A 20,768-nucleotide genomic window follows, 5' to 3' on the forward strand; every position below is an offset into this window, starting at 1 on the left:
GAGATTAATCTTTCATCTGCAATTTGGTTGCGTTCTTTCTTGTTCTTGCTTGTGTTCTTCGTTGCGCAGGCAGGGATTAGCCTTCTTGGTGAGGTCAACCTGGTCCGTGACTTTGTTGATAACCAAAGGAGCTGTGGTGCTAAGATTGCAGGGTTCGATCTTTTGATCTGAAACCGGATCGGTGTGTCATTCTCCGTCACAACGATAGTTACCATCACCTGACGAAAGATCGGGATCCCCGTCTCCATTAGAGAGGGAGAGAGGAAGAAAAATATTAAAAGTGGACTTATGAGGGGCAAATTTCCAATTTTCTAGCCGCGACCGCTCTGCCTTGTTCGCTTCTCGCCGCTTTCCCAACGTTTTAACCCCCACGCGCGCAGACCGAAGCACACGACACCGCCTCCCATCTCCTCCGTCTCTCTCTCGAATCCCACCACCGCGCTCAGCGCGATGGACGGCTCATCCAAGCGGATCGACGGTGGCGGCGCCGACAAGCCCAGCCCCGACCACGACCAGAACCAGAACGCCAGCGTCAATGTCCCGGCGTCCGCCGCCGGAGACGACGGTGCCTCTGCCGCTGCTGCTGCTGCGGCGGCGGCCTCGCCGCCCGCCGACGGGAGGCGGCCGTTCACCAGCCTCAGCCAGGAGGAGGCCGACCTCGCCCTCGCCCGGGTCCTCCAGGAGCAGGTAAGTGCTGGAGATCTCGTGGGGTCGGTTGCGCCCGGACCGGGCCCCATGGGGGGCAGCCAGGTAGGGGCTTGCTACGAGACTTCGCCGCTGATTCCTCGTGCTTTCTGCAGGAGCGGGCGTACATGATGCTGACCGGCGGCGAGTACGCGATTTCGGACGCGGGAGCTACGACTACGACGACGAGGAGGGGGAAGATGACGATGGGAGTGACTACGAGGAGGAAGGGGAGGCGTTCGACGAGGACGGGCAGGTTGGGGACGCGGAAGCGGAGGGGGCCGAGGGGGAGCTGGACCTGGACCCTGCGCAGTACGAGGACGACGAGGCCTTCGCGCGGGCCCTGCAGGACGCCTAGGAGCGCGACGTCGCCGACAGGCTCATGGCGCTTGTTGGGATCGGTGATTGTGAGTGTACAGACTGATGTCGAATTTTTTTTGACCGAATACTGATGTCGAAATTCAGTCGCCTTTGATCTTCTTTTCCCCTTTTTGTATGATGCTTAATCTGCGGCTGTGTACCAGGGCGAGCCATGGAGCAGGATGATGCTGGGGACGAGGAGGAGGATGAAGATGATGGGGTTCATAGACAGGTGACATTTTCTATCTAATTCAGTTCACGAACAGGACGAATCAGATTATGTACCTTCGGATAGTTTCATAAAGAATTCCTAAGATCATTAGTGGTAATAATACAAATGCATGGTTATTAGTGGTGATAATACGAACACATGAACTGTTTAAGCTAGTGAAATATCTTGCCACAACATTTCTTGGAGCTCAATACGGTGGTAGTACATCATAATCTTGAGGTGTTAGTCAGAATTTCCTTCTTGCTGGTAAGTAATACTCCTCCATTCCAAATTGTAAGTCGTTTGGGCTTTTATATATGCATAGCTTTTGTTATGTATCTAGATATACATTATGTATATAGATATAAAGTAAAAACTATGTATCTAAAAAAACACAACTTACAATTTGGAATGGAGGGTGTAGAATTTTAATCGAATGTACTAAAAACAGTTTAATTCGGAGTGAGGATTTTCATGTTACTATCGATGATTGGCTGTTGAGAAGCAATCATGTAACTGCTTCCATTTGAAATCTCATATTGAAATCAATTTCTTTTATTTGGAAATGGTTCTTATTTTGTTGATAATATTGATTGAAAATCTCCTTGGAATAAAGCTGGTATCTGATATTTAATTGTTATGTTATTTTGAACTTTAGGATGCATGAGAAGATGTTGATCCAGATGAATACTCTTATGAGGCAAGTTATCTTTATTGAAGAGAATAGGATGTTTTGTGCATTTTTTCTACTTTCCTTGTAAACCTGGAACCTGAAAGATGTGTTATTAAACATTCATGAATCTGGTGATTTCAGGAGCTAATTGCATTGGGTGAAGTTGTCGGTACAGAAAGCAAAGGCCTTGCTGCTGATACTATTGCTTCATTACCCTCGGTAACTTACCAGGCACAAGACAAGCAAGATGGCAACATGGAACAGTATGAACATCATTTTCTTATGCTTTGTCCCTAAAAATGCTATCTGTGTGCAGAGTGTTATCCTGATTTATCAAACTCATTTGCAGATGTGTTATTTGTCGTGTGGAGTTTGACGAAGGCGAGTCATTAGTTGCACTTCCTTGCAAACATCAATACCATTCTGAGTGCATAAACCAGTGGCTGCAGTTAAACAAGGTATAAGCACCACCATATATTTTCTGAAATCCTTCTCTAATGATGTTTAAGCTTTCCCAGAAACATCGGATTTTGGAATGGTTTTACGATTCTATCCTTTTATTAAGATACACCATTTAGCATGATAAAACAATCAAGAACAGCGTTACTCTGAACGCAACTTGGACATCCAATTGAATAATGGATAAGTGTCTGAACTGCATGAATTTGACATATATCCTTTGACCGTGTCAGGTATGCCCGATGTGCAGTGCTGAAGTTTCCAACTCTGTGAACAAGCAGGCATGACTATTCAATTGGAAGAAAATAGCGGCGGCTGATATTTATCTGCCATTGGCGAAATGAAAGCAGCGGCAACTGTTGAATTGTTCAGTTAAGCAAGGAAATGGATGGGTCTGTTTCCCTGGTTTCTTCAGTTCAACAGGCTTAGCCCCCCTGTACCTGCTGCTAATTTTTATGGCCACGCCGCTGGTTATTTATGCATTCCATTAGACGCTGATGATTCATTCGTGATTCATTGCTTGTAGATGTAAAATAACAATCATACCAATAGACAATAGCCATTGTTTTAATATTTGTCTGATCTTTTCATGTTTAAAATGGTGGCATTTTTTTTCCTTTTTTTTATTTTGAGACGGGGCATTTTTGTTCCTGAAGATGCTGCTTGTGTTCAAATGAGTTGAGTTGACATGAGTTGTGTAACTGGTCACTACTGATGCGTAAGATCGCTGTTGAAACGGGCAGGAATCCATGAGTCAAAAGAACAACAGTGGTATGCTGGGGTCTGCGGGAATTGTGTTTCTGCCGGATACTGAAATTGTTTAGGTACCACAGAGGTTTCTGGAAAAATCTTACTGTACACAGTAAATGGGCTTACAGTCAAGCATGTTTGGGGAGACTTACTCATATTATACAGTAAGATTAACTTTAGAACACAGGAATTTCATAAAAATTATGTAGAAAATTGAAAACAAACACAGGAAATATAAAAACTCCTTCCTTCCAAAGGGTGCATAAACGAGCTCACAACCAAGTACTGATAAACCAGAGCAAAAAAAAAAAGATACAAACATATCATGCAGTGCAGGGTTGATGTGTTCAGAGAAGTGGAGGACACGGAAGAAATAGTAGCATAGTTACTCAAGCTGTTGAGGATTCTGAACAAAATTCTGACAGCACAGGCTTGACATTTAGATACAGGCAGCACATGACCATGGTGATGGGCAAACAACATCACATGTAAATTAGCACAAAGCAACAGTTGTCAACATGATGCAATTGTTAAATTGCACAACAGATACAAATTCAGGACCAATGGTAACGCAAAGCTTATTTGTTGAAACTGAACAGCTTGGATATTAGCGCATCCTTAGCTCAGAAGAGAAGACCAAAATAACAGGTTTGATTGAACTTATAAATTACCGTAAGTACTTTTGTCTGCTAAACATTTCCAAAGCATAGATCAGGACAGGTAAAAAGGCCTGCATCTTACTGAAAGTTTCTGAATTACAGGATGAAGTCAAATTCAATTTACCACAAATTGGACGTTCAAAAACATAATCAGCAGCATTAGAAATTTTACAAATCGTGTCTGTCCACAGTTCAGCAAATTTCATAAATAACCACAAAATCTAGAACAGTCTCGTTCGCTTCGCTGAAAAAACAAGCCGAAGCACTGTTCCGGCTGAAAAAAAAAAACAAGCTGAAAAGTACGGATTATGAGACAAGCGAACAGTGCGGAAAAAACCACAATGGCTCACGGCTGGCTGCATGCCTGTATTGATGTTCAACTTAAACAGAGTACCAACAGTGACATAACATATCACAAACAATATTCTAACCTGCAATCGTGGCTGCGAGATGGGTAGTTCAGGAAAGAAAGGGGTCCATCAGGAAACCTCAAATACACCCGAAAACATAAGAGCTACTACAGTCTACAGTACTACTGCTGCAATCACCACATGATTATCATAAAAGTGTTATTAAACCTTGAATCATCTAGCAGTCGGTCTAGAGGGTAGAGATCATGGTGCAGTAGACAACGGTAACGATGTAGGCCTAAAAAGCTATCTAGAGGAAGTAGAAGGTGTCGAACCTGAAATCCCAGAGGGAGTGGATCTAGAGGCCTCCATCAGCTTCGTCGGTGAAGTCTGCTCACGGGCAGCGATGGTTGGAGTAGAGGTTGCACAGACGTCGATGCAGAGTAGACGGGGCGTAGCAGTGACGACGGCGAGGGTCAGCGGAGCTTCCCGTCGCTGGCTGCGCGCCCTCTTAGATCGGCATTAGGGTTTGTCGGTGGGGTTTGCGGCTCACAGCGAACCTCGTACTTTGAGCCGCCGGCCCCCACCTCTTTATATAGCGCAGTGCGACGGGGACCCACCAACCATGTAGGATTGGGCGCCCCCGATCAGGGCGCGAGACCAAGGCCCAATAGACCGTTGGGCTTATTGGTCAGGAGATCAATCTAACATTCTCCCCCTTGATCTCACTATTACTTTTATCTTTAAACTTTAAACTTCAATCCTTTTATCCTTACTCATTTCTTCACAGATGATGCATAGAGCATGTCTCATCGTCACGGTCAATCGCCGATAGATTTAACAGCTACAATGCACGTCTCTGATCTGAAATAGTTACTTTGACTTTTGGGCCCTTTATAGTCCAGGAATCATAGGCTTTCCCTTAAACCCATGCCGGCTACATGTTCTCTGAACACGTTGGGTGGTAAGCCTTTTGTAAGCGGATCCGCGAGCATCTTTTCGGTACTTATATGCTCAAGACTTATCATTTGATCCCGGACTTTATCCTTCACAACATAATACTTTATGTCAATGTGTTTGGCAGCACCACTTGACCTATTGTTGTGAGCATACTGTACTGCTGGATTATTATCGCAGTATAACTTCAGTGGTCTATTGATGTCGTCAACCACCTTCAAACCGGGTATGAACTTCTTTAGCCAGTTCACCTGCCCCGTTGCCTCATAACATGCTACAAACTCGGCATACATTGTGGACGATGTAGTGACGGTTTGCTTTGAGCTTTTTCCATGAAATAGCTCCCCCTACGAGAGTAAACACATATCCAGACGTGGATTTTCTATTATCTCCCGCATAATCAGAATCTGAATATCCCACTATATGGAGTGAATCAGATCTTCTATACGTCATCATGAGGCCTTTCGTTCCTTGCAAATAACGCAAGACTTTCTTTACCAATTTCCAGTGTTCTATTCCAGGATTGCTCTGGAATCTGCCAAGTAACCCGGTAACAAATGCCAAGTCAGGGCGCGTACACACTTGAGCATATTGCAAGCTTCCGACAGCTGAAGCATATGGAACCACTTTCATTTGATCGATCTTATATTGGTTCCTGGGGCATTGAAAATCCCCATATCTGTCGCCCTTAACTATAGGAGCAGGTGAGGGACTACATTTGTGCATACTGAATTTCTTTAAGACTTTTTCTATATATGCCTTTTGTGACAGTCCTAATACCCCTTTGCTTCTATCTCGGTGAATCTCGATCCCTAGAACGAACGAAGCTTCACCAAGATCTTTCATATCAAACTTTGAGGACAAAAACTTCTTTGTTTCCAGTAGTAGACTGACATCACTACTAGCGAGTAAGATATCATCCACATACAGGACAAGGAAGATAAACTTCCCATTCTTAAACTTTGCGTAGACACAATTGTCCTCAACATTATCTTTAAACCCAAAATTCTTTATTGTCTGATCAAACTTCAAGTACCACTGTCTTGAAGCTTGTTTTAATCCATAAATGGATTTCTTTAGGCGGCATCCCAAACGTTCTTTTCCTTCCATGACAAAACCTTTCGGTTGTGTCATGTAAACATTTTCCTCTAAGTCTCCGTTGAGAAATGCCGTCTTTACATCCATCTGATGTAATTCCAAATTGTAATGTGCCACTAATGCCATTATGATTTTGAAGGAATCCTTACATGAGACTGGAGAAAAGGTCTCATTGTAATCAATCCATTCTCTTTGTGTAAAGCCTTTTGCCACAAGTCGGGCTTTATATCTCTCTATATTCCCTTGAGAGTCAAGTTTTGTTTTGTAGACCCATTTACAGCCTACTATTTTGGCTCCTTTAGGAATTATCTCCAAATCCCAAACTTTATTTGCATTCATTGATCTCATCTCATCTTCCATGGCCTCAAGCCACTTTGACGAATGATCACTTTTCATGGCTTCTTCAAATGAGGTGGGATCATCCTCCATTTGAAATTCTTCAGTGTTGTACACTTCATAATCAGCAGGAATAGCTGATTTTCTAACTCTTTGAGACCTTCTAGGGGCCTCCTCAATTGGCACATTTTCTGTCTGAGGCTATTGTTGCTCCCCCTCATGTGTGGCAATAGGTTCTATAGGATCCTGAGGCACAGGTTCCTCATGATCATTCATTGTTGCCACAGGCGGGATAACAACAGGTGCTGGCACCACAGTGTCTTGTACTGTTGGTGCAGCAACAGCAAGTAGTGAGAAAAATGGCTCATGAATGATCGGAGTGGGTGCATACACCCGCTTCTCTTCAAGGTCAATTTCTCGAGCTACCATGCTCCCCCTAATCATTTCATCCTCTAGGAAGACAGCGTGTCTCATTTCCACAAACTTTGTATGTCTGTTAGGACAGTAGAAACGAAAACCCTTTGACTTTTCTGGGTAGCCAATGAAATGGCAACTCACTGTTTTGGGATCTAGCTTCCTAATGTTTGGGTTAAAAACTTTAGCCTCAGCAGGGCTCCCCCACACACGCAAGTGGTTAAGTGAGGGTACTCTTTCTGTCCACAACTCATACGGTGTTTTGGGCACCGACTTACTTGGTACTCTATTGAGAATATGAATGGCGGTTTTTAACGCCTCCATCCACAGACTCGTGGATAAAGTGGAGTAACTTATCATACTACGCACCATATCCATCAGGGTACGGTTACGCCTTTCAGCTACTCCATTCTGCTGAGGTTCGCCCGGTGTTGAATACTGGGCGACTATACCATTCTCCTGTAAGAACCTTGCAAAAGGTCCAGGAACTTGTCCATATGGGGTATGCCGACCGTAGTACTCTCCTCCACGGTCAGACCTGACTATCTTAATCTTTAAATCATGCTGATTTTCAACTTCTGCTTTAAATATTTTAAATTTATCCAACGCTTCTGTTCTTTCTTTAATTGGATAAATATAGCCAAACCGAGAGTAATCGTCTGTGAATGTTATGAATAAATCATAGCCATCCACACTTTTCACAGGAAAAGGACCACATATGTCTGTGTGAATAATTTGTAGAATTCCTGTGCTTCGTTTGGCATCTTTCTTAATTTTCTTTATATACTTTCCTTTTATGCAATCTCTACATTATTCTAACTCTGAGAGCTCTAATGGAGGAAGAATATCATTCTTAACTAGTCTTTCTATTCTCTCCTTCGAAATATGGCCTAAACGACAGTGCCATAATTTCGACAACGCATCGTGAGCTCTCTTTTGTTTTCTGTTTCTATTGTTCGATGAGGATACATTTTCATTCACATCACATACGGAATTAACATTTTCACGAAGTGATAACAAATAAAGCTCGTCTTGTCGGAAGGCAAGACCAATACATTTATTATTAAACAATATCTGACATTTGCCATTTCCAAAATGGCAATCATAACCATCATGGTCCAACTTTGATACACTAATCAAATTTCTTTGCAAAGAAGGTACATAAAGAACATTTCTAAGAATAATTATGAAGCCATCAGCAAGCTCTAATGGAAGATCACCAACGGCCTCAACATCTGCTTGTTCTCCATTTACGACTTTAATGAAACTTTCGCTTCTTTGCAAAGTTCTCATCGAACGAAATCCCTGTAATGAATTAGCAACATGAATAGTTGCACCTGAATCAATCCACCAAGTAGATTTTGAAAACTTTACATACAAGGATTCATTTACGAATGTAATAATATTCTCACCTTTATTCTTCATTATCATCTTTAAGAAATCAGGACAATTCTTTTTATAATGTCCCGTCTTCTTGCAGTGGAGACACTGGTCTTTAGCCACTAGGAATTGCTGGTTCTGAGACTGTTGCATGGAACATTTTCCAGATGATTTGGAGGAAGAACTGTTATTATAGTTCTTTTTCTTATCTTTTAGGTAGTTGACAGAACCACCTTGTGAAACTTTTATTCTTTCCTCCTCCTGCACACACATGGCAATGAGCTTTTCTAAATCCCATTTTTCAGGCTGTATGTTGTAATTAACAACAAATGTGTCAAATTCTTTGGGCAAAAAAGCAAAAATCAAATGAATAAGGAACTCATCCTTGAGTGCCAAATCCATTGGTTTGAGCTTAGATGCCAGATTGCTCATTCTCAGTATGTGCTCTCTAATGCCACTGCCACCACCAGAGTACCTTTTTGTAACCAGCTGCTTGATCAGCTGGGTTGCATATGTCTTTGAAGAGCCAGTGAACTGACTCTTTATTCTATCTAGGTACTCTGTGACCGTGTCACAGTCTGGAATTGAGCCCACAATGGCAGGCTCAATCGTGTTCTTTATCACTGCCAAACACTTCTTATTGGCAGTGACCCATTTTCTATGCTCAAGGTCATAGGACATCTTTACGGGAGTAAAATCCCGCTCTCTGTTCTGCCATGCAGTATCAGTCTCATCTGTCTCCCTCACCGGTGCCACAGGTTCTTTGGGGCACGGTGTGGTGACAACCCAGTCCACCTCAGCGAGGATAAAGGCCAGGTCTATCTTTTTCTTCCACTCAATATAGTTATCACCTTTTAGAGTGGGGATCTCTTTGATACAACTCATCAAGTTGTATCCTCCTGAAAACATAATTCAAATAGGGTGAGAACAGAAATAACACCAATAATTGCATGCCTTAATTTAACGTTGGTCAAAATTAAAACATACAATTATTTTCTACACTAATTCTACATCACCGTTGGGCAGAAATAGAATTAATGTATAACAAAAACATTATAATATTGCCATTAATCAACGTTGGTCAGAATAACGACAATATTATAATCAATTTAAAACATATCCATTTTCAAAATTAAATTCTCCCGTTGGTTCGAATTTAATAATGAAAATTACATCTTTAAATACGCAGCGGAAACTTTAACATTTAATAATCTTTTTCCTATTTTCCAGAAGCAAATTTACTATTTACTGAACAAAAAATATCGTTGGATAAATTTTGTACAGAAAATTATCATAAAAAATCAATTCAAATTGATCAAACTGTTTTCTGGAAAATAAGGAAAACAAAAACTGTGACTTTTCTATTCATTTGACCATTTCGGCCCAGCCAGCACACGCGCGGCCCACGGCCTGCTCACGCGCGCGCGCGCGCCAGCGCACTCGGCCCAGCTGCCGCGGCCCATCCGCGTGCTCCAGCGCACCCGGCGCCCAGCCGCGCGACGCTCTCTCCCCCGCGCCCAGGCCGCAACCTGGGCCTGGGCCGGGATTTCGGCCTCACGCCCTTTCCCGCCTGGGCTGCGGCGCTGGCCCAGTCGCTCGTGGCCGTCCATCTCCATCCGACGGCTGCCCGCGCGCGTCGCGAGATCAAAACCCCAGCGACCGGCGCGGCGCCCTTGACCTAGCATCATTCGGCTTCGCTCTCTCTCTCTTCGCCCCTCACTGCTCTCTCCTCTCCACTCAGTCCCGCCGCAGCAGACACCGAGCGAGGAGCTTCGACGGCGAGAGAGCTCAGCAAGCCCCGGCGCCGTCTCCGGCCCCCTCGCCGGCGTGCGCGCTCCCCAGCGGGTGAGCGCGCCGTCGTTGAGCGGCCTGGCCGCAGCGCCCTAGTGGCTGTTCCAGCGAGCAGATCACCTCCGGCCGACCCTTTCTTTTCCCCGCGCGGCGGCGTGCACGACGGTGAGGTGAGCCGAGCCGAGCCACCCTCTTCCTTTTCTTTCCCCTTTCGGTTTCTTTGATTCGAATTTTGGCCCGATTTTCCGATTAGGGTTAGGGTTTGCTTTTCCGATTTGAAATCGGTTCTTTTCCCCTTCTCAGTCAATCACCGAGCGGGTTAGGGTATGGGTTGGGGACGACACTGTTTTCCCTGAGCCACGGCCGAGCCGGGCCTCTGTCCGCGCGCCAACCATGGCGGCGGTGATAGCTTTTCCGCGCAACGGCGGTGTCGGGAGGACCGGGTAGGTTCCCCTCTTCATACTTTTCCTTCCCTAAAACCCGATCTAGGGTTAGGGTTTCATCAGATCCGATCCGAGATCGTGATCTCATTCTTTCTCTACCCCTATCTAGATCTACGTGCTAGTAGGCTCCGATGCCATTGTTATTAAACCTTGAATCATCTAGCAGTCGGTCTAGAGGGTAGAGATCATGGTGCAGTAGACAACGGTAACGATGTAGGCCTAAAAAGCTATCTAGAGGAAGTAGAAGGTGTCGAACCTGAAATCCCAGAGGGAGTGGATCCAGAGGCCTCCATCAGCTTCGTCGGTGAAGTCTGCTCACGGGCAGCGATGGTTGGAGTAGAGGTTGCCCGGACGTCGATGCAGAGTAGACGGGGCGTAGCAGTGACGACGGCGAGGGTCAGCGGAGCTTCCCGTCGCTGGCTGCGCGCCCTCTTAGATCGGTATTAGGGTTTGTCGGTGGGGTTTGCGGCTCACGGCGAACCTCGTACTTTGAGCCGCCAGCCCCCACCTCTTTATATAGCGCAGTGCGACGGGGGCCCACCAACCATGTAGGGTTGGGCGCCCCCGATCAGGGCGCGAGACCAAGGCCCAATAGACCGTTGGGCTTATTGGTCAGGAGATCAATCTAACAAAAAGCACAGAGACAACGCAAATCATTAAGCAATACATCAAATATGGACTGACAGCGAAGTCAACAATAGTATAAAAGTAACCTACAAAAAAGGATAAGAATTAAGTAATGATAATAAACCAAAAAAGATACAAAGATATGACCATCACGGCATCAATACACCAAAAAACTCATGCTGAGGAACTCTGCAACTTGCGCAAGCGCTTCACAGCAGATGAAGGCTGCTTCTTCAAGACCTTGTTTGCAGATTTTTGCCTTTGGCTTAGCCTTCTTCAATGGCGAATCCAAACAGCAATCCAACTTTCCCGAGCTTCTCCTCGGCGCTACCCTTCTTCACCTCCTCACCAGTCACCATCTCAGTAACCTCTCAAACACGCCTGCCTTCACCTTACTCACCATCTCCCGATCCGTCGACTTCTCAAGAACGGAGCCAGCAAGGCGTCCATCGTCTCCAGGCTCACGGGGAGCACAGGCAAGAGCTCGTAGCACACACATACTCGTGGGAGTCTTTGATCTACAGAACAGGACCCAGCATATCACTGCTGCGCGCGACACACGAGTTTGGGTCCGGGGGCCGGGGCCGTGCCGATGTCGGCGCGGGTTCCTTTCCCACGCTGTTCCTGTGTGTACATGCTCGGAAGCGGCTTTTGCTGTGCATGGACAAAAGCCAACTCTTGGCATGTGGTAGTGCCGTGGTCGGCGGCGAACCGTCGGTTACCAGCAGCACCAAATTTCGCCGGAACAGGGTGGCGGTGGATGTGGACATTGCAAGTCCCGCCCGGCTGGCACGAAGCACCGGCCGCAGCACAGGACTGCAGCGGAAAGCGGGTGTCAATGGCTCGACAGCGAGGCAGAGTGGTAGGCAAAACGCCGTTGCTCTCCTCAGCCGCGCAAGAGTCCCGACCAGTCAGTCCCAACTCACAAGTCTCAACCGTCAAGCGGCGCCAAGAGGCAAACGCAAACAGAGGTCGGCCGGGGGTGGCGCAACGGGCAAACCCACGGGAATCCGAATCAAAACTCAGGTGCTCCCATCAGGGGGGCCAATTGGGCGGACGAGAAATCCGCGGGCGCCGGACAGCGACGCGCCCCCAGGTCCGGGTGCGCCGCCCACCGTGGCGCGGGGGCGTGTCCCCCAAGCACAGGACTACGCTGACGCGCACCCACCTCAACGTTGGTTTAGTTCCCAAAAAGTTTCATAAAAAATGCTACAGTATCTATTACATCGAATCTTACGATACGTGCATAGAGCATTAAATGTAGGTGAAAAAAAAACTAATTACATAGTTTGGTTGGAAATTGCGAGACGAATATTTTAAACCTAATTAATCTATAATTAAACACTAATTGTCAAATAATAAAAACAAAAGTGATACCGTAGTCAAATTACCAAAATTCACGAACTAAACACGGACATCTCCAACCTGTCGAAAACCAGCTATAAGACGCGCGAGCAGACACGGACGCCAACCACCTGTGACATCTTCCCCAATTCCTGTGTCCTCAGATCTTTGGATTCTCCGTCCCTCCGTCTGATGATCTCTGCGCCTCTGCGGGTGTCGGCGCCGAAGGCTGCCGTCGGGGGGTCGTCGTTCCTGTTCGGCGGCGCGTCCTCCGTCGAGCCCAAGTCCAAGCCCAGCAAGACCAAGATCCGGTGCGCCGCGGCGCCGGCTGTGGGGAGGGGGAGCGCCGCCGCCGCCACGCTGTACGAGGTGCTGGGCCTGCGCGCCGGCGCGACGGGCCGGGAGATCAAGGCCGCGTACCGGCGCCTGGCGCGGGAGCGGCACCCGGACGTGGCGCCCGCTCCCGGCGCCGCCGCGGAGTTCGTCCGCCTCCACGACGCCTACGCCACGCTCTCCGACCCGGACACCCGCGCGCGCTACGACCGCGGCGCCGTGCCCGTGGCCGTGGCGGTGGCGCAGCGCCCTTGGAGCGGCGGCGGCGGGGGCGTCTACGGCCGGCCCCGCCGCACATGGGAGACGGACCAGTGCTGGTAGCAGAGACACGGGCCCGAGCGCCCACGCCGTTCTTGTCTGTCTGTAGAATAGTTAGACCTTCCCTGCCGCCAGCCATGCGGCCATGGCGGCTCACCTTGGATTTTTTTTGTATTGGTGGCCATCCATGTAGCGTGATTTCGTTTTCCTTCTTCTACCTGCACCTGTACGTGTGTGATGTTGAGAATTGATTGCGAACAAATTGCCCTATGTAAATACTACTTGCTGAGAGGTTTGGAGGAAGTAGCCCTGCCTCTGTTAAATCTAATCTAAGCTGTTCTCTCCTAATATGTCCGTGCCCGTGCGGTTCCAAATTTCCGGCGAGCCTTCTTCATTCTTTGGATGGCCAAAAGGGTCCAGGAAATGTCGTGCTTCAGTCTCGTTCATCCGATGCCAGCGAGCTCGAAGGCACGAACGTTGACCGCAAGTGCAAGAAGAGCATGAATGTTCCATGGAAGTTGGAACTAGGAGTGGCGCCTGGCTGTGCCGGTGTATCAGTGTATGCGGTTTTGCCCTTGTCCGAAAGGTCAAGCATGCCAATTGGCAATGGCAAGCGAGAGCTGAGCTTCCCCATCTTCTCACCTTACGTGACGCAAAACTCTCGTTTTCATCACGTTGGCCTGACAAATGGTTTCAGGCTTTCACCACTCGGCAGTGTTGGACTCACGTTGGATGCCTGAGCAGTCGTTCAACAAGTTGGCTGGTTTTTAGAAGTCATCGGTGCGTGAATGCAGGGCCTGCTTGGTTGCAAGCCAATTTTTACTAAACCAAAACACGAACAAGTTTAAAAGATTTATCGTGCAATTGGTTTGGTGTCAAAGCATTGGCAATACATTCCAAGATTAAATTTTGACAAAACAATATTTTTATCTCTTGTTCGTAGCAAGCCAAATATTAACCTTGGTTGCCTTACCAAAATATTGATTTAGAGCCTGCTTGGTTGGCTTTCAATTCTTAACCAACTAAAACCATGGCATGCTAAAAATTTTAGTCATCAATTGGTTTATTGCCAAAGAATTGGGCTCACCAATGTTTATGGCTAAAGTTTTGGCAAGTCTCTAGAAAGTTCTTAAACTACATATAAAAAAATTGGCACAACAATTATTGTTATGGCAATCATCCAAATGCATGCCTATGTGTTTTTGCTCTAACTTTGGCAAGCCTTGATTTTGGTAGGCTATGATTTTGGTTGGACAAAAATTGATAGCCAACCAACCAGGCACTTACTCTAATACTGCTACACCCATATTTTGGCTTGCCTTAAAATTGAAATGGGCAGGTGCTCTCGTGGGCGATCGGTTACTGGAGCTCGCTCTCAGTCCACAGGCCTAGGTTCGAGCCCTGCATCCTCTTCATCTTAATTAAAAAACGGGGTGCGCTCTCCTCTTTCCCGTCAAGTTTTTTAAAGCAGAAATAATATACGTCAACCGGTTGATTCAATCAATTGTATCAACCGCTTTTGGGGCCATCTGTTGGCGTCCACCCGATGGTTGTGGCCGTCCGATGGTCCCCACGCCCGGTATGGTCCCCGCGCCTGGTAGTCTGCCTCTGCCTCCCTGACGGCCCCTCCCCTCCCTCTAGGAGATCCTCCCCGCGCGCTCCCTCCTTGTGGATCTCCCTCCCCGGTGGCCCTGCTTCGTCACGCGGTCTGCTGCACCGTCGCTGCCCCCAGCCGCCGCACCTAGGCCGCCGCCGCCGCCCCGGCTCGGGCGCGGGCGTCCCTGGAGTGGGCGCGCGCCTCCCCGGCAGGCGTCCCCGCGCGCGGGCGCCGCAGTCCTCTGCTTCCTTCTCTCTTGTTCTGCTGCTCGAAGCTCTCTTCTCTGTTCTTCCATCTGTAAATTTATGTACAATTTAATAATATTTATAAATAATTAGATATATATTTCTCTAGTATCTGAAATAATTTATATATTCTTTTGAATATTTGGTATATATTTGTCTAAGATAGTACGTTATCTCTAAATTAATCACTCTGTCAAATAAATTACACTGAAAAAGTCATCGTAAATATAGTAATAAGACAATGTAAATGTAGCTAGATGACATTGTAAGTATATGAGAAAAATTTAGTTGATGGGAGGGGCCAAAATAACTAAATGTCACATAGACACTTTCTTTTTAAAATTGACATGCAGCATGTTTGTTTGGCTATGGCTTGTCGTAAACGATCGTAAATTTTTAGCTGGAACAGTATTTTTCTCTCAAACAAATCAGTCAGTAATACTTCTTCACAAATCAGCAACGATACGAATTAGCCAACCGAAAATGCTGATCACAAAAAATGGTGTTCAACCGATCAAGCTCGCAGTTGCGGCTTGGTAGCCGGTGATGTTAGACAGGCTTAGAAGAAGTTACTGGGCTCTACGTCGGCCAAATAATAGACGCTGCGGATTAGCCCGCTAAATCATATCACTCCTCGCTTCGCTCCCCACCGGACGCGGCACGCGGCCCAGCTCGCCCTTCCCCTGCCGCAGGCGCCGCTCCTTTCCAAGGGAAGTCCGCCGCCATTGGTCCTAACTAAAAAAACGTGCAACAATATATATTAGAGAAACATATAAAAAATAAATCATCAAGATATATATATATATATGCATGCCAAGTATACTTAAACATTTTGCAACCATTTTGTACTCTACTCTTGTTGGGACATATTTTTTTTAACGATTATTAACTCTCGTCAAGAACCAATGTTGCTAACAAAGATCTAGTAAACTATAAGTGTTTAATAATGGTTGGAAGAACAGATAGAAACGTCGGACACAAGAGTTTGGTTAGCAGAGGTGATGGCGGCGCTCAAGCATGAAGAGCTCACACGGGTGGTGGTCCGTCTTTGGGCCATCTGGTACGCGCGACGTCATGCACTGTTTGAGAACAACTTTCAGAGTCCGTTCTCGACGAACAGTTTTGTGGAGCGGTTCATTAGCGAATTGGAGATGGTCAAGCCGAGCATCAAGCTGCAACAAGTGGTGGGTGATCCAGCACCGTGATGGATCAAGCCACCAAGGGTTTTTTGCGAAGGTTAATGTGGATACAACGATCTCCAAAAATTCAAGCAACGCCTCGGCAACGGCCGTGGCCAGGGATGAGGATGGTAATTTTCTAGGCGCCTCGGCATTGGTCCTGGAGGGCTGCGCCGACCTGGAAACAACCGAGGTGGTGGCGTGCCGCGAGGGCCTCGCTTTGGCCAGTGACTTAGGCCTCCAAACCCTCCGGGTGGCGAGCGATTGTGTCGATGCAGTTGCAAGCATCCATGACGTAGGTTTCGGGAGGGTGGGGCCAATCCTACTGAAAATAAGACCCGAACGAAAAGCTTCACAAGTGTGGAGTTTGTTTACGAAGGCAGATGCTCCAATATTGATGCTCATTGTTTAGCCACTGAGTCCTGTAAATTTTTCGATAGAAAGACATATTTGGTTTGTTGTTGCTCCTCCTGATGGAGTTGAGGGGTGACACTTTGAAAAAAAAATTCACTAGATCAGCGGCGACCATGCGGAGTGGCGGCGGCCGCTGGCTTCCCAAGCCCTCCCTGGCACCCTCCACCGCATCCGAGGCCACCCCAGCGCTGGACGCCAGCGTCATCCGCAACCTCGACTCCGCCTTCTCCCGCGGCGACTCCGCGGCCGCCAGCCTCTGCAGCAGCGGCCCCGCCACCGCCGGTGCGGGCGTCGGCGCCGCCCCCAACTTCTACGACAGCGCCACGCAGACCGCCGCGCTCCGCGTCGTCAACGCATTCCTCGCCCCCGCCGCCGCGCTCCGGGGGCCTCTGCCCGCCGCGGGCGACATCCAGGCGGCGCTCCACCTCCTCGTCGACCGTCTCCACTTGCCCCGCAACGACGCCACGTTCGAGGATGACCTCATCCAGGACTTTCTCCTTCTCGAGTGCCCCTACAAGGTCACCAGCTCCGCACTCAAGGCCCTCGGCGCCCCGCACTCGTGGCCAGTGCTGCTCTCCGTACTCCACTGGCTCACCCTCCTCTGCTACTCCCAAGGAGACGACCTGGATGCCCCGGGCGACCCATCCAACGATCTCTTGCTCCACACCACCCAGAGCTACTCCCACTTCTTATTGGGGGACGCCGCCGCCGTCGCGGCCCTCGACGAGCAGTACGCCTCCAATGCCCGGATGACTGGTGAGGCGTCCATTGCAACAGTTCGTGCCCTGGAGAAGGAGGCCGAGGAACTGGAGACCAAGGTGAATAAGCTCATCTCGGGTCCTTCGCGTCGGGAAGCACTGGAGGCAGAGAAGGAGGCCTTGATTGCTGATATTCAGAAGTTTGAGGCAGTGGTGAATGCTTCGCAGTACGAGGACGACGAGGCCTTCGCGCGCGCCCTGCAGGATGCCGAGGAGCGCGACGTCGCCGACAGGCCCATGGCGCTCGTTGGGATCGGTGATTGTGAATGATGTCGAAATTAACTCACCTTTCATCTTCTTTTCCCCTTTTTGTATGGTGCTTAATCTACCGCTGTGGACCAGGGAGAGCAATGGAGCAGGATGATGCTGGGGACGAGGAGGAGGACGAAGATGATGGGGTTCATACACAGGTGACATTTTCTGTCTAATCTTTGCAAGAGTCGATTGTGACTCGAATGCTGGGGATTGGGCAAACATGAACAGAACAAAGCTTATTATGTACCTTCGGATAGTTTGATAAAGAAATATTAAAGTTATAGCTGGTAATAATACAAACACAGGAACTGTTTAAGGTAGTGAAATATGCGTCATTTCTCGGTGCTCAGAATTAATACAGTGGTAGTGTGTACTCTTGATGATAAGAAATGGAACTTTAATTTATTTACTAAACAAACAGTTGAATTGGAAGTGAGAATTCTCATGTTCCTCGTGGTGATTGGGTATTGAGAAGCAATCATATAGCTGCTTCCATCTGAAATGCATGTTGAAAACAAATTCTTCCGTTTGGAAACGGTCCTTATCTTTTCTTGGTACATTGATTGAAAAATCTCCTTGGAATAAATATGATATCTGACATTTAATTCTAATGTTATTTTGAATTTTAGGATGCATGGGAAGATGTTGACCCAAATGAATACTCTTATGAGGCAAGTTATTTTTGTTGAAGAGAACAGGATGTTTTGTGCCTTTTCTTTCTACTTTCCGTGTAAAGCTAGAACCTGGATGATGTGTTATTTAACTTTAATGAATGTGGTGATCTCAGGAGCTAATTGCATTGGGTGAAGTTGTCGGTACGGAAAGCGAAGGCCTTGCTGCTGACACTATTGCTTCATTACCTTCGGTAACTTACCAGGCACAAGGCAAGCAAGATGGCAACATGGAGCAGTATGAACACCATTTTGTTATGCTTTGTCCCTAAAGATGTTATCTGTGTGCAGAGTGATATCCTAATCAATCAAAACTCATCTGCAGATGTGTTATTTGTCGTGTGGAGTTTGATGAAGGCGAGTCATTAGTTGCACTTCCTTGCAAACACCCATACCATTCTGAGTGCATAAACCAGTGGCTGCAGTTAAAAAAGGTATAAGCACCGCAATATATCTTCTGAAATCCTTCTCTGAATGTGATGTTTAAGGCTTCTCACAAACATCGTATTTTGGAATGGTTTTATGATTCTATCGTTTTATTAAGACACACCACTTAGCATGAGAAAACAATCAAGAACAGTGTTATTCTGAACACAACTTGGACACGCAATTGAATAATGGATAGGCGTCTGAACTGCATGAGTTTTTACATATATCCTTTGACTGTGTCAGGTATGCCCGATGTGCAGTGCTGAAGTTTCCACTTCTGTGAACAAGCAGGCATGACTCTTCCATTGGAAGAAAATATGAAATGAAAGCAGCGCCTGAGAGTTAAGCCTAGTGTTACTCTCTAAGTTATCTAGTTAATCTCTTTTCTGTTAAAGCTGTACTCAGCTCCTATCTTAGCATTTAGAATATGCCTAGTATCTGCTTTGTGCAGTTAGAATATGCTGTAGTAGTTGAGGAGCTTCTTGCGAACCAAGTTTGCTTTTTCCCTATATAATGAAGCTAAGGCAGCCATGGTCATTGCTGCCATCTATTCCTAGATCTAGAATTCTAGTTGTGTGTTACCTGGCCAACAGCGCTAACTGTTGAATTCTTCAGATAAGAGAGGGAAATGGCTGGGCCTGTTTCCCTGTTTTCTTTAGTTAAACAGGCTTACCCTCCTGTACCTGCTGCTAATTTTTATGGCCATGCCTATGCATTCCATTAGACGCTGATGATTCATTCGTGATTCGTTGCTTGTAGATGTAAAACAACAATCATAGCCAATAGCCATTGTTTTAATATTTGTCCGATCTCTTCTGTGTTTAAAAGGGTCGTTTTTTTTTTTGAGACGGGGCATTTTTGTTCCTGAAGGTGATGCGTGTTCAAATGAGTTGAGTTGACATGAGTTGTGTACTGATGCTTAAGATCGCCATTGAAACGGGCAGAAATCCGTGAATCAAAAGAAGAACAGTGGTATGCTGGGTCTGCGGAAATTTTGTTTCCGCCGGATACTGAAATTGGTTCATAAATGCTATACAATACATATGTATTTTAGCACAAAAAAAAACACATGGATTTTTTGTATCTCTTTTCTCACCGGTGACCACCGGCGCCGGCGACGGCGAGCTCGGCGGAGGCGGAGGCGGAGGCGGATCTATGATTTGTCCTTTTATAGAAAAAAAAATTATGATATGTGATATGTGATCTGTGGAGGCTGAAGGTAGAAGAAGGGTGGAGGCTGTTGGATCTTAATCTTATGGTGCAAAAAAATTCATATGTTGAAACTGTATAAAACACATGGTTGTGCAGTAGTGAGACTCGAATTAGTTAGGTACCATAGATAGATGTGTGTAGGTACACAGAAGTTGAAACGCGAACAAGGTTTAAAGCCACCGGTGCGTGAATGCTAGCTGGTGGGATTTCATGTTAGGCAGGCTGAGAAGAAGTTTCTGGGCTCTACGTCGGCCTAACAATAGACGCAGTCGGCCCAACAATAGACGCAGCGGATTAGCCCGCTGAATCATCTCACTCCTCCGCACCGCCACCGGCGCCGCTCCTTAAAAAAAAGTTAATTTGATTAGTATCATTATAATTTTACAAGTTTAAAGATACACCGCTACAATTCATATATTTGAAGAACTGCCATTATAATTTCACCTTCCATTCGTCTATGCCATTTTATATGTCTCCCATATATAGACCCACTGTCAAGCCGTATGCATGCAAGGAAGACGTATGGGCGTTATGCCTCTGTCTCATCAGGTAGAACAAGCCCGCCCGCGGCGGCCAGAGCGCGAGGCGGAGCGTGGCGGCCTGCGCGCGAACGGAGTGGTGGCGCGAGCCCGATGATCGCTCGTGGTGGCCTGCGCGCGAGCGGCGCGGCGGCGAGCGTGCGAGGCGGAGAGCGCGACTAGCACCCGTGGCGGCACACGCTCGTTGCCGCTCTTCCTCCTCGCCGTGGCCACAAGCTCGTCTCGCTTGACTCCGACGACGATGCTTTCGATGGTGACTCCGACGAAGAGGAGGTGGCGGTGCAGGAGTGGGCCCTGAAGCGCGAGCTCATCGACGAAGACAGCCCCTGTGTCGCCTCCCCGC

General features: G+C 47.1%; 2 protein-coding genes and 1 pseudogene across 5 annotated transcripts; all 3 read left to right on the top strand.

Moving 5' to 3' along the window:
• The first annotated feature begins 355 nt into the window (after positions 1–355).
• LOC136477005 (E3 ubiquitin ligase BIG BROTHER-related-like) lies at positions 356–2,977 on the top strand (annotated as a pseudogene).
• Positions 2,978–12,671: 9,694 nt separating this feature from the next.
• Positions 12,672–13,475, top strand: LOC136477006 (uncharacterized). Its single transcript, XM_066475008.1, has one exon. It carries the CDS (start codon positions 12,729–12,731, stop codon positions 13,188–13,190), a length of 462 nt encoding a protein of 153 aa, XP_066331105.1. The 5' UTR covers positions 12,672–12,728; the 3' UTR covers positions 13,191–13,475.
• A 3,186-nt stretch (positions 13,476–16,661) lies between these two features.
• LOC136477003 (kinetochore protein NDC80 homolog) lies at positions 16,662–19,697 on the top strand. 4 transcript variants are annotated; one of them, XM_066475006.1, is made up of 7 exons: positions 16,662–17,379; positions 17,488–17,581; positions 17,662–17,729; positions 18,204–18,245; positions 18,362–18,483; positions 18,571–18,679; positions 18,918–19,697. In XM_066475006.1, exons 1-7 carry the CDS (start codon positions 16,675–16,677, stop codon positions 18,969–18,971), a joined length of 1,194 nt encoding a protein of 397 aa, XP_066331103.1. In that variant the 5' UTR covers positions 16,662–16,674; the 3' UTR covers positions 18,972–19,697. The 4 variants fall into 4 exon arrangements, with proteins under 4 accessions (XP_066331103.1, XP_066331104.1, XP_066331101.1 ...); XM_066475007.1 differs by having other exon boundaries at positions 17,488–17,575; XM_066475004.1 differs by having other exon boundaries at positions 16,662–17,581.
• Positions 19,698–20,768: the final 1,071 nt, after the last annotated feature.

The sequence above is a fragment of the Miscanthus floridulus genome, chromosome 8 (genome assembly GCF_019320115.1).
Source record: "Miscanthus floridulus cultivar M001 chromosome 8, ASM1932011v1, whole genome shotgun sequence".
NCBI lineage: Eukaryota > Viridiplantae > Streptophyta > Magnoliopsida > Poales > Poaceae > Miscanthus > Miscanthus floridulus.